The sequence below is a fragment of the Papaver somniferum genome, chromosome 1 (genome assembly GCF_003573695.1).
Source record: "Papaver somniferum cultivar HN1 chromosome 1, ASM357369v1, whole genome shotgun sequence".
NCBI classification, from domain to species: domain Eukaryota; kingdom Viridiplantae; phylum Streptophyta; class Magnoliopsida; order Ranunculales; family Papaveraceae; genus Papaver; species Papaver somniferum.
In genome coordinates, this window is record NC_039358.1 from 239,808,684 (window position 1) to 239,822,057 (window position 13,374).

Below are 13,374 nucleotides of genomic sequence, written 5' to 3' on the forward strand. Positions count from 1 at the left end.
ATATCATGAATATGCATAGGTGTCCATAAGGTCTTGAACCTTTGCTTAGTGAGAGGTTACCTGAACTACTTATTAGCCAGTGTCCATTAGGTCTTGAACTGTCTAATATTTGGTGTAACTCGCGATAACAACCACACATGATATCTCCACGGTTGCTGCCAAGCTCCGCCGTTGTGTCCATTTTGGCCCTGGACGTCTTGTTTCTCAGAATGCTCTAGAGAATCAGCTCATATTCTCATAGAAAGCGACCCACTTCCTCATTCAGATAGGTGAGTTCCATTAAGAGTGTTCACTGCAACACCCCACTTCAATCTTAAATTGAAACTATGGAACTCATTAAGACTTATTAAAGTCACCCTTCACATGCAGTCACACTATCACATCTACAACATAGGGAAGGGACAGAGAGAATATAATTCTCTGATAGTGTTTACCTTTACCTACCATAAATTAGTTGTCTCATTCGAAACCTTGATCTTGGGATCTCCAGTCAGCAAGGTTGAGTATCCTTCATGGCAAGTTTATTTTATATGAGCTTAAGTCCCATTCCCCCTCGATGTATAATTACGAACTATCTCTTTAGAAAATCCTTTCGTCAAAGGACCACTAATTTTTCTGTTGACTTCCCTAAGTCTGTGAGGTTCTCTTTTGATTTTACATGTCTACTGAGACCTCTTTTGACTTCACGAATCAACTAAAATTACTTCATTAAAGAGTATAGTTGTCTTACCGAATTAGCCTTCTTTGAGTATGTCTAGACTTTGTCATTGCTCATTTGCTTTAGACTCAAATAGTCAATTGAGTTTCTGCAATGATGGCCACAGGCTTCAGTCACAGAGGAATATCTTCTAAGAAGCATCTTAGTAATCATTCGTCTTCCTCTTATGCTTGAATTAAAGCACACGAACTTTGATTTCTTCAATATACAAGTTCATCTTGTCTGTTTTAAGGACTTCCTTAGACAGACACTCCTTAAGAGGATACACACATAGCCTAAGATTTATCCATAGCCTGAAACAACAACATCTCTTAAGGTCAGTACAATATATATTACATACACAATTTAAGATGTACCTCAAGTATCGCAAATCTCTAATCAGATCATCTCAGTAATTCTCTTGAGATACAAGAATATTTGTATACACCTGATATACTGCACATTTACAACACACATTAAATGCATCGAGTTTGACAAAGACCATTTCCTTCAGAATATATTCTGGTTCCCTTCGATCCTTTAGATCAAATCAACCAATTGGTCTTTCAGTCAAGTCGTAAATATCACATATTTCATAGGTGGTTGTAAAGCATATAAAAAATACATGTACTATTCAGTAGTACATTCTTTACATCTTCCTCAAGATTAATGTTAGTGCAATATATATCACATATGTGAAATTACATATGTACCTCATGCATTCCAATCTCTGATCCTTTAGTCAGAGCATCCCTGTGATTTCCCAGGTTAAACGCGGATGCAAATATGTTTTACAGCACATACTAAACGCGTTAGACAGAAACTATATCCTCAAAATTTATTTTGGTTACCTACTGATCCTTTAGAACACTTCAACCGCATAATAGTTTCCTGTCAAATCTTAAACAACAACTATTTAGTAGTAGATGTAAAACAGTTATATGTTTGTCACATCACAAGATTTCATCATATCCCAAAATATCATAATAGAGACATGTGGTACGATAAGTATCTAGGTTTATACATATATGTATAATATGGTTATATCAGGTACATTTCATATTTCCAAAACTTGTAGTTTGTCCCACAACCATTAAGAATACTTTCTCCACATCTACTTATGTATCATTACCTAAGTCAAGTGTTCCTTTTGGGAACAAAAAAGGTGCACTAGCCTACAGATGCATAAGCAACTCAACTGGCCGAAATTCCTTGAATCCGTCCAAGTATGACTATGGCCAAAGGTCCCCCACATTTTAGTAATTGCCTTAAAATTACTTAAGATTACTATTTAAGCTTAGCTCTTGCCTTCAGTAAGTTCAAAAAGGAAACTAATCCAGTAAATCAACGAGATAAACTGACCCTCGTCTCCTAAAATATCATGATAAAGGTGACAACCTAAATAGCTTATCAATGACAATCACATAGACGAATTATCTTAGGACTGTCTACCATAATTCATCAATCTCACTCCATGAAGATATTTAAATAACTCAAAACAAACATGCAAACAAGAGCATCTTTCTAGATGAGTGAGTACCTGACGTGAAATCCACTGTACTGTTACATGATATTGAAGGAGATGAATTGCTGCACAGTACTTACCGGTACCTTCACGGATGCTTTTGTCAATGGAGAATGCACTTTTGTTGGAACAACCTAGTGCTCCTGTTCCCGCATTCATCGCCTCATTTTTCAGGGAAGTTTCTTACCTTGTAATAATACCTCTTGTGTGATTTCAGGTTTTTGATCACTCCATCATGAATAAAACCAGGATTTATCCATCCAATACTATGATTAGCAGGAGCATCACACATATCTTCCCTTTCATACCTGCTGACTAATGTCTTCACAGCCTTATTCATGTCACCTCCATCTGTTCCATACTTGACATAATTGTCTTTTCCATCTTCAGTTATGAACATAACCCTCATTTCATCTTCATAGTCTGTAAACGCCAAATGAATTTGATCCGGTCCTTTCCCAGTCTCGAAACCTAGTTCTCCTTCTGATTTCGCCAACATATGCTTCGTTCCTGGTACAGGGTTATGATCAGGATCAACCTCTTTTTTACCAGTCTCATCATCATCTCTCCATCTGAAGATCCGAAACTCATATTTTGATCGATTGATTGAACAAGACCCAGTTTTCCACTTTTCACAAGAAGATAAGAAAACGTAACCGATATAACTATTGTTTGATGAATTCGCTGGCGAGTATATGCCCAGCCAATCTGATTCTGATGGTGATTCTATCCCACTCCACTGGATGTTAACTGAATCACCTGATTTCACTAGAGTTTTGGGACTGTAAGTGACTTTTTTAGTGGGAATACTTTTTGTTGGTTTCAAACAACACCAGATGTACTGTTGTTTCTGGTACAGATTGACAAACTATGTTGACAAGTACGATATGTTTTTCAATCGATGACAAATTCCAAATCTAAGCTCCATAATTCGTTACTGGAGCCAGTCTATGAATTTGCTTTTCGATCGATGTCATGCTCTGCAGTTGGCTGAGCTTTATAGTATGTCATTGAACATTTGTTTCATCATCCATCTATCAACTGAGCCTCGTCCTTGATTGTGAGCTTTATATCTTCGTACCAATGCCAGTGTTCTCTCTCTTGTTGCACCTCTGAATTCGCAACCATTTCTTGTCGTGCGTCCTCTTACTTACCCTCTGTGCAATTTCATCCAAGACTTTCTGTTCAACACCACAGTATACACATCGAGGAAACTCGGCAATATCTGTATACTTGTCCATACTCAGGGTGTTTGTGCCATTTTGGAATAGCCGACAGACTACCTGTCATTACAGTGCTTTACTTTATCAAAACAGCTCTCTGCCATCTTAGTGAACTGAAAAAGTCATTTTTCTTCAATTTAGAGAGGACCTCCATAGTCTTAGTTTTGGTAGGAAATATCATAAGCCGTCTTTGGGTTTTCCACTGTATGAGTGAAGGTTCCTCCACACCACAGGTATCCCATAACCAATACTCCATTGTCAACCCATCACTAGATTACTTAAAAGGTTTTGATTGTAAGGAAAATAAAGATGAGAATCAGGGTTTGCATGGGTCTTGATTGGGGAGATATGAACTAGGATTTGAAACGGTCTATGCTATTGTTTATTCGGAATTCAGTGTTCTGGTTTATAGCCTTCTCCTCACCTCCCTCTTCTGGTAATAGTACCATCACCACTTCTGGAGTCATATAAGGACACATCATGTTCAACGCTGGAAAGACCTGGACTTTCAGAGAACTCAACATTCTGGTTTGTTAGCGTTCTCCTTTCCATTTCCTCTTCAGACTTTGAAGGCAAGGTCTCGTGCTTTTTATCACCGCCATTGGCCGATTCGATCAAATAATTATAAAGGCTGCTGCTGCTACGATAATGAAGAACCGTGAGTTTTTGTCTCCTTTCGAATGTCAGGCGGTCTTTCAGAGTCACTGTCATCCTCTTATGAAGAACTTGATCTAGGTCGAAATCTGCTGGTTGGCTTTCCGTTATCACCTTTACCCTACATGTTCCCAACATGATGTAGATCCCATCGTACTTTTGGATGATTACCGAAGAAGAAAATCGGGCGAACTATCTCCAGCTGCTACAAGCTTCTTGTTACGTCGACAGGAGTATCCAACTTTATGACAGAGTGTGGTCGAGTATGTCTTTTGCATCTGGACAAGTCGTGCTTCAAGCCTAGCAAGCACTGTTGTACGTTCAAACCCTTGTTTATCATGAGCTGGCTCAACAAAGTTAGCCTACAGTACACCTGATCTGATTTGAATTATACCACATTAGATATTTGACTAGAAAAACATAGTTAACATTCCTTGTTTGATTTTTTTTTTTAATTGTTACTGCGATGCTATTCTTGTCTTAAGATTGTTGGAGAATAACAATTAAAAATTAATCAAACAACTAAATAATATAAGAGGCACTTATCTGATTTTCGTGTGTTCTCCTTAGTCAACTGTTAATGTCTTGAATATCCTGCTAAACACCATGGAAACAAGAAAAACGGTAATGGTAGATTGAGGCGCATGTTCAACATACTGTCCTTAAGACAAGAATGCCCTGCTACACTCTAAAAATATGATGCTATAGCCCTACGGGTACATCTGCCTCCAAGATACAACAATCTTAACAAGCTTGAATAGCACATTCAAACTTGTCCTTCTAGAACTTGGAAGCGGAAAACTCACGAATCGTTAGCACTTAAAACCCTCGTATCAAACATCGAAAAAACGAAGAAGAAGTACTAAAAACCCTAGGGGATATCAGAGAGGTTTTTCTATATATATATGCAATAAAAAAAAAACTTCATATATATAAAACCCTAACCCGATAAAATTTGGAAGGTGTTTTTATTTTTGGAAAAATCTTTTTATTAGTAATTTTTATTCACGTAAAACTGTATTTTTTCCAACAGGTCTACCATTCATGGTTTACCTATAGGAAGGGTGTTAGCAACGCCCACACTTCAGATTGTGGACCTTGTAAATTCATATCTGGCGTTTAAATGTGATGAAAACTTGGCCAATTTAGCAGCCCAACTTGTGCTGGATTAGTTGTTGTGTCGGTGCTAATCGTCATAATTGCCTCTTGCTGCAATACAAAATGCAGTCTCATTTAGTTACTCAGTTTCGGTATCTTTCCTCACTATTCATTTAGATGAGGTATTGTTGTATTGCAGATAGTCAATAAGCAAAATCACGTTTGCCCAAAAATTCTCCTAAGCCTGAATAACCCATCTGCAAGCATTTCATTCTCTGATTAAATTAATTGCATCTACATTTAACGTCCAGTTTATCCATGCGAAAGATTGGACCCTTGACTCTTTATCAAAAACCACCAAAAATATCATAATAAACTAAACCATTATAGATCAACTTAATTTCCAAGATATAGCTTAAAATAAAATAAAAAACACTTAACTCCAGTTGCCCGCCAAGTCAATCCCTTTATCTTCTCCAAAGGTTTAATAGTTAATGGAATAGAGTTTGAAAGAAAGAGAACCAAACACAGTCATAGAGACAATAATAAACAGGGTTATTTTTCCTCATTGTCGCCATTACAGGACATGTCATTAGTATGTCCAGTAGAGGCTTCTGAACTGAATGCAGAAAATGAAACCCGAAACTAATATGCCTTCAACAAACCTCAAGTTCTTAGTACCAATCAGAAGATTTTCAGGTTTTACATTAGATTTCCATTGGAGCAGCATGTTCTAATCGAATAATCATCCAAATTTTCAATGATTCTACGGATCCATACATCAAGCTCATCATCATATTTGTTAACGTACTCTAGCAGACATCTTTCTTACACATTGAGAGCTTCCGATGCTTATTATTGACAATATTGTTAAATTATCGGGATGATGAAAGGGAGTGTAAGAATAAAATATTGTTTATCCTGGACATTAAAAGAGTTGTCTAACGAACCTTGATGAGATCCTCCACTACTCCACTCTTTAACCTGCCATCAACCTGAAAGTAAGCATCATAAGCATTAGATTATTGACTAAAGAACAAAAGGCATACCCTGAATTAAAACTTTCCGTATGACTTTCAATAAAACAAAAGAAGGGCATTAAGCATCATAGATGGGATTTTTGCACTAAATTATTTTCGACTAATTGAAAGTGACTTGTAATATCATCATTTCCATTAGGCTTGTGGGCATGTTAAGTACAGGACTTGGTGGAAATTGTAAACGGCAAGCAAAGGAAAAAAAAAATCAAATAAGAAATCAGAACTAATCAAACTGGGGAGAGCGTTGTATTTCTTAAATAAGGATTGAAACATGATGCGTGGAGACGTATAACTTGCTTGCCATTTTCCACTATGATATCCAACCTGATCCTGAAACTTCAGCAAAGAAGACCGACTAAAACCTGGGTCATACATTTTATAAAGCAAGTTGTGAGAAGAATATTTACCCCCAAACATCAATCTGTGAGAAGAACTCTTAACCCCAGACATCGATCTTTCGATTTCCATTCAATACATTGTGAACATGTAACGACAATTCCCTCTTACGAAATCGATATCTTACCCTCAATAGGCAGAAATGGTATTTGTTACCATCAATAGACATAACTGACACTATTCGATAGAAGAGTCTGCGCATACGTAATCTTGTCAGAAACAAAGAAGTAAAGATTAATAAGAACACAAAAATTAGGAGAAAATTTGTGAAACTTTAACCTTTTATGATTGAATATATAATATGGCAACGAAGAGGGTTTAGTTGCAAAGTACCGATTTGACCGGAGTGTTGTGTCTTCGACTCTTGGGCATACGTTATTTATGCGAGTGAAGAGTCACATCGGTACAGCTTAAAGGCGTGCATTTTCCGAAAACAAATAGTGTCTTTTGGTCAAGACTGAAGAGGCGTATCTGTACGTTCAGTCATATATATTTGAGTGCTTACGTGGAGAAAAAGTGAAATTCAATATGGAGCCGCCACGTCAGCAAAATCATTCTGCTGTAAATTAAAAAGCTAAGAAGAATTGATATTTTTCTGCTGTAAATTAGTTTCTTATTAATAGTTCTCCTGATAACCTAATTTTGGATTAATTTCACAAATAATAGAGAAAATACTGCTTTCCTTTTAATGAAAATCCGAATGCGCAAGTGCTCTATTCGATATCTTTACATTAATAGTGATGACGATCATGATATAAGCTAGCTTGTATTTTCCATGATACTAGCGATGAGGGTGATTCTAGTTTGGACCTGCAGAGGTAGTAGTCTCAATGTTAGGCCCATAGTACTACCAAGTGTAGTTGGTATAGGTGGGCAAGTTGTCATGCAGTACTTACAATGCGTGGCAATGAATTGTAGTAATATGGAAGGTGGAAGGGAAGTGAAATGGATAAAGCATTACAGTAGTTGTCATGAATTACTTCCCGTGGGAGAGGGTGATTTTTCTTTCTCTACTTGCAACGTCTTGAACCTGCGGGAGAACGTTGCCGTGAAGATTTAGTCAGCTGCACGCCCTCTTTAATTCGACAAAACTATCCCTACACTCTAACCAATTACTAGAGGAATACAAGCGATACTTAATTAAGTAAAAGGTACACTAATAAAAGTAGAACATAAACAAAGCCGAAAAAAATTGATGAATACAAAATTAGAGATTGAGCGTCTTGATTACTTCTGATCTTCAATAGAGGAACCAAAACTACTACAATATCAGCCAAAGAAACACCAAACACAAACAAAAAGATGCAATAATTTAAGGCCGAAAATCCAAAACGAAAACTAAAAACTAGCAGGGAAAGCAGAAACTGATGAGAAAGATCAATACAAGCTAGGGTTTATGCTTCAAACGAGTTCAGGCGGCTAGGGTTTTCAGACGGTTTTACGGTTTATGTTCGTGTAATTGAGTTTGTTGAAACGAAATTATCTCATTTCAAACCTAAGTTTGTGTTATGACTAAAGATGCCGCATTAGCCGTGAATATTAAGATAATTGTTAAGGGGAAAGCCACTTTTAGTATAGGGAAAGCCAGTTTCGGGGTGGATTTAGAAAAAATCTCTTTATCAGTAATTATTTTTAATTTTGTTCTCCCGTGATCATCTTTTACTTAAACTCAGAAAATGCAACTTGCTACAACTCAGGAATTACTCAATCAATGTCGCATAAATGTAACTCGGGATAGAATTTGAAAAGACGGAGAAGGGACTCGCAAATGGCGAAAGGATGTTCTGCTTCTTTTTGATGTGATGATGAAGTAATTTGAAAAGATAAAGAAGTGACTCGCAAATGGTGAAAGGATGTCCTACTTCTTTTCGATGTGATGCGTATCATCAAGCAACTTGTAGTCATGTATAAAGATTAAGATTTCATGTAATGCACTTCTCTATGCATCCAGTATATCCTTAATTTATTAAACAACACTTATTCTAGAAATACATCTTGTCCCGTCGTTCGCAATCATGCATTCAGAAACCGTGGGAAAAAGTGTGTGCCTCGATTACAATATATATTTGTAATCAGTAACAACCTTTTAGGTTTAATGCCCCAAAAATTAATTAATTCACGTTAATGAACTTCACACTATAAACAGTGCTCAGAAAAACAGAAAAGAACATACCAAGAACAGTTTAACAGAATATTTTATTTTTTCCTAATCCACCTAAAAGTCAGCTTTCTCTCTAGTAAAAATTGTTTTCCCCCTAACAATTATCAATATTAAAGACGCTTCACACACAACCATACGTGGTTATAATTTTGACTGTTCATAGACGTAACCATCGTTTACGCCTAGCCGACATTTGGATAAGGACCTTGAAAACTGAGCGGAAATAGACAAGTTTTATGACGGTAGAATTCCATCTCGACACTTGAAATGTCGTAGAAGTAAAATTCATGTAGGTGAGACTTTCAAAATGACGAGAGAATTAATGCTTATTGCTTAGTGCGAAATGAATTGAGTCAATTGACGTTCAACGAAATTCCGAGTAGCTGTGTGAGTCGAAGTTGGATTGGTCGTTGGATGCAATCGGGACTAACGATCTAATCATTTTTTATTTATTTTTGACAAAAAGCCAACACCTGAATAATCGACTTGCTTTTAAACTCGTGGTGAATAGTCAAATTAAAAAGTCACAAAAGGAAAAAAATAAAATAAAGAACATAACAGTGACGTGCCTCACTCTTTCGCACTCACACACAGCTCAAGTGTACTACTGATATCGTGAGACCAACAAGGCTCAAGTGTAAGCCTAAAACATGTCTAGTCATTCTGATGTGTTTCGGACGTTTCTTTTATCAGAGTTTCCAATATTTATCCAAGGTATAAGTGGATATTCGTTTACGAGGAAACTTATAAGTTAAGGTATTAACTTAACTGCCCTACACTCAAATTTCTGCGTCGAATAGTCTTTCAACCGGAGCTGCACCTTCTTCTTCTTCTTCCGATGGAACCCGTACACAACACTCTCAACGAACTTTTCAAAACCTCAAACAACAACAATGAAACCAGCAACAACGACTATTTCACCTGCGAAATCTGTACAGAGCCAGTCCCATTGAACGCCAAATTCAAAAACATGGAGGCTACTGGATGTTTTCATCAATATTGCACAGATTGTGTTGCTAAGTATATCGAAACGAAAGTGATTCACGAAAACATTTCGGTTATAAAATGCCCTAATACCAGCTGCTCCATTCTCTTGGATGCATTATCTTGCCGTCCGATCCTCCCAAAAAAGGTATTCGAGAAGTGGTGTCATGTTCTTTGCGAGTCTGCAGTACTTTTAGATGCGTCGAAAGGTGGGTTTGTGCATGGAAGATGTTTTTGCCCTAACCGGAAGTGTTCTGAATTGATTCTGAATGAGTGTGTGGAAACTGAGACTACTGAGTCTATGGTGAAACGATCCGAATGTCCAAACTGCAAGGAGGTATTTTGTTTTAGTTGTATGGTTCCATGGAAAGAGAATCATCGATGTCGTCATCAAACAAGAGACAGAATAATTGATATTGATATGGATAGAAACGATGTTTTGTTCATGGAAATGGTTAAACGAAAGAAATGGTTTCGATGTCCAAGTTGCAACCTTTACATTCAACGTGTTCAGAAGGGTGATTATTGTTGCACCCACATCTATTGCAGGTTCTTTTCATCTTTCGATATCTTTATAACTAGTGACTCGTCTGAATCTGACTTATTATAATTCTTTGGTGTTTGATTTTTTTTATGTTTACAGATGTGGAAGAGAATTCTGTTATGATTGCAGACAATGGCCTTGTGTATGCAAAGAAGAACCGTTAGCCTGTTGGGCACGTTTAACATGTCTGTTGCTCTTCGCAGTTTTTATAGGCATCATCTTGTTGATCAATTTGATTTCCTAGTTCGCAGGAATGATCATTAGTATATATTGGGATATTGCATATATATTAATATATACCTCACAACTACTCTGGGAAAGTGATTGCTGCTCTCCGTCGCTGAAGCTAGCATCTACAGATTATACTTACGATCAAAAACCCGGTGTGTAGATTTGCTTAATGTTTTGAATGCTAGCTCTTAACAATGTGATGGTTAATTTGTTATGGTGGTGGTCTGCTACCAGATTGCAATCTTTGTAGAGACTTGTTTTCAGACTCGAATGCGTGATGCTATATTGCCATAGCGTCATATTGACAGCAATTAAGACGACAGCAGTAGCAGCTATTTCACAAGAAACAATGCAACCAACAATGTTCATGATCATTTAATCGTAAATTATTAATCTGTTTTAATCATCTCTTTACATTTCCTGTGTGCACGAATGTTCATCAAAGAATTCCGGTAATATACAGAACTAGATAGCTTATTGTGCCTCATATATGTCTCATTCTTGTGCTTTTATGCGTTTTCTTTCAATAAGTTGCTTATGGGAAAGTTGGTAAAGCAATAGCAAAACATAAGCATAGTCTCTACTCTGTATGTGATGCTCGTAAGAAAGTTCTAGACGGTTGGCCCTGAGATCGGCTTTGCCCATGCCGGAAATGCGAATCACATAACGTTATAAATGGTGAATGCCAAAAAGTTGAGCCATAATGGGGCTTTACTTTGTACCAACAGACAACTAGCGCTATTAAATCAAAAGGTTATATAAATGTAATTCATTGAATTTAGATATCTGTATTCCTTGTCTTCACTCACATCAACCCTGAATCAATCTCTCCTCCCAATATGACCTGTAACACTGTCTAGTCTCTTCGTTATCCACATGCAGGTGTACTTCAACAAAGGAATATAAATACGAAAGAATGACCCACTTCCTAGTTAGCCAAACAGAACTCAATCCATCATCATCATCCATAGCATTTGATGATTTTTGTCTTCCTGAAATACCAAACCACCCGTTGTACCTGCGCTCACAAAAAACAAAAGACCCGTCTACCTGCAAATTCCTTTAACTCACTGCATCATGCAAAGCAAAACAATCACAGAAACTGAAACAAATGAGTTGTCTTGTCCTCATTAACAACAAATACCCACTCTTTATCAAAATGAAAACTCCACTCACTCTGAAATCTGAATCCCAACACCAAATCTCACTATCAATCAGAAAGAAAAAAAAAACTCCATTAAAATGTCTATTCTTCCTTGCAGTGATAGATCACTCAAAAGAAAATCTAGTACTACTACAACTCCTTCATCTTCATCAACTGTGAGAATGTCATCGCCCGGCGGTCATCATCATAGATCTACACCTGATGTCTTCCTTAACAATGAATACAAAAGTTCAAGAGAGGATCTCTTCAGATAAATCCCCCAGAATCCTCATTATAAGCCTCTAGATAACAACTGTGAAGGTATACTTGAGGGTCTCAAGGTAGGGTTGGATGTAGCCTTCATCAACATTGCACAGAAACTTGTCAACTTGGGTAATAATCCTACTGAGTTATCAAGAGATGAGGTACAGGAGGAGTACATTGCAACGCTATCGGAACTGGAGCAAATAGGTTACGATTGTGCTAAGCTATGTGAAAGATTTGATACGTTAAGAGCACTTTCAGCACAAGAGCAGGCAGCTAGACGGGACATAGAGGAAACTATTTCAAAGGGAGACAAACAAGTTAAAGCAGCTTTCACAGATACTAAGATTTCCGAGTTGGAATCAGAGTTGAAGAAGATGAAAGCAACTTGGAAGACCGAAGAGGAAGAAATTGAAGCCGTGAAGTCTACCGAGAGGAGCTACATTGAAGAAAGGAAAAGTATCCGCTGCAGCAGATCCATGGGAGTAGTAGTTGCAGCATCACACAACCAAATTGGGTTTTGGTAAAGCTAATTTTGGTCTTTAATTTATTAGTTGGTTAAATTTGGGGATTATGTAAAATGGACTAACTTTCATGGAGTATTAAAAAAATTCTATTCTGATTTGTGTTAATGAAGGCTCAAAAATCCATGTATTAGCCCTTAATTGACATTGTTTAGTACAGTACTATGAAATTGTTGCTGGTAGGGACACTTAACCATTTAAATTTCCGCTTTTCTGGATTCACCGAGTGTGCACCGAGTGAAGATCAGACAGTCCTGGATTACCTCTCAACATTAGATACGGAGTGGGGCAGGAATGGGACCCGCTCTACTCTCACACGGTGCACACACCGCACCTGTGTACAAATCATTTCCGTATAAATTAAAGACCTATATCCCATGATACACACAAAACAACTAGCTACTGCTTGACTACATGGGTATTAAGTATCCTGTGTAATTTCAGTTTAATCTGATAAATTTTCAGTGGTTGTAATCAGACAACATAATAAACCACGCAAAAACCGAATTTTATAAAACTCTCAGTAGTTTTTTTTTTATGGATCCCGTTGGCCCCGTGGAGAACAGCAGGGGCGCCGGGTGTTTGTGAGAGCTTTTTTGCTTGGTTTCTTTTAAGCGGTTTTTTCTTAGTCTATTAAGACTTTTTGGTAAATTTCATGCTTAAAAAGAAAAAAAACAACAAAAAAAAAAACTACTGCTTCATGTATTCATCGTTCTTGCTTGGATACGAGGTCCCTTAAGATATTTCATTGTATTTCAAGAAGCTCCACAGAAAAGCAAAAGCAAAACATAGGGTCTGTATGATGCAAAACATAGTGTATGATGAGTGATCACTAGGCCGGGCGGAGCCAAGATTTATACGATGAGTGATCACCAGGCCGGGCGGAGCC

At 37.3% G+C, this 13,374-nt stretch overlaps 1 protein-coding gene across 1 annotated transcript; it reads left to right on the plus strand.

Moving 5' to 3' along the window:
- Window positions 1-9,650: 9,650 nt before the first annotated feature.
- On the plus strand, window positions 9,651-10,903 carry LOC113339316 (probable E3 ubiquitin-protein ligase RNF217). The gene is made up of 2 exons (XM_026584611.1): window positions 9,651-10,327; window positions 10,422-10,903. The coding sequence occupies exons 1-2, from the start codon at window positions 9,765-9,767 to the stop codon at window positions 10,564-10,566; spliced, it is 708 nt and encodes a 235-aa protein (XP_026440396.1). The 5' UTR covers window positions 9,651-9,764; the 3' UTR covers window positions 10,567-10,903.
- Window positions 10,904-13,374: the final 2,471 nt, after the last annotated feature.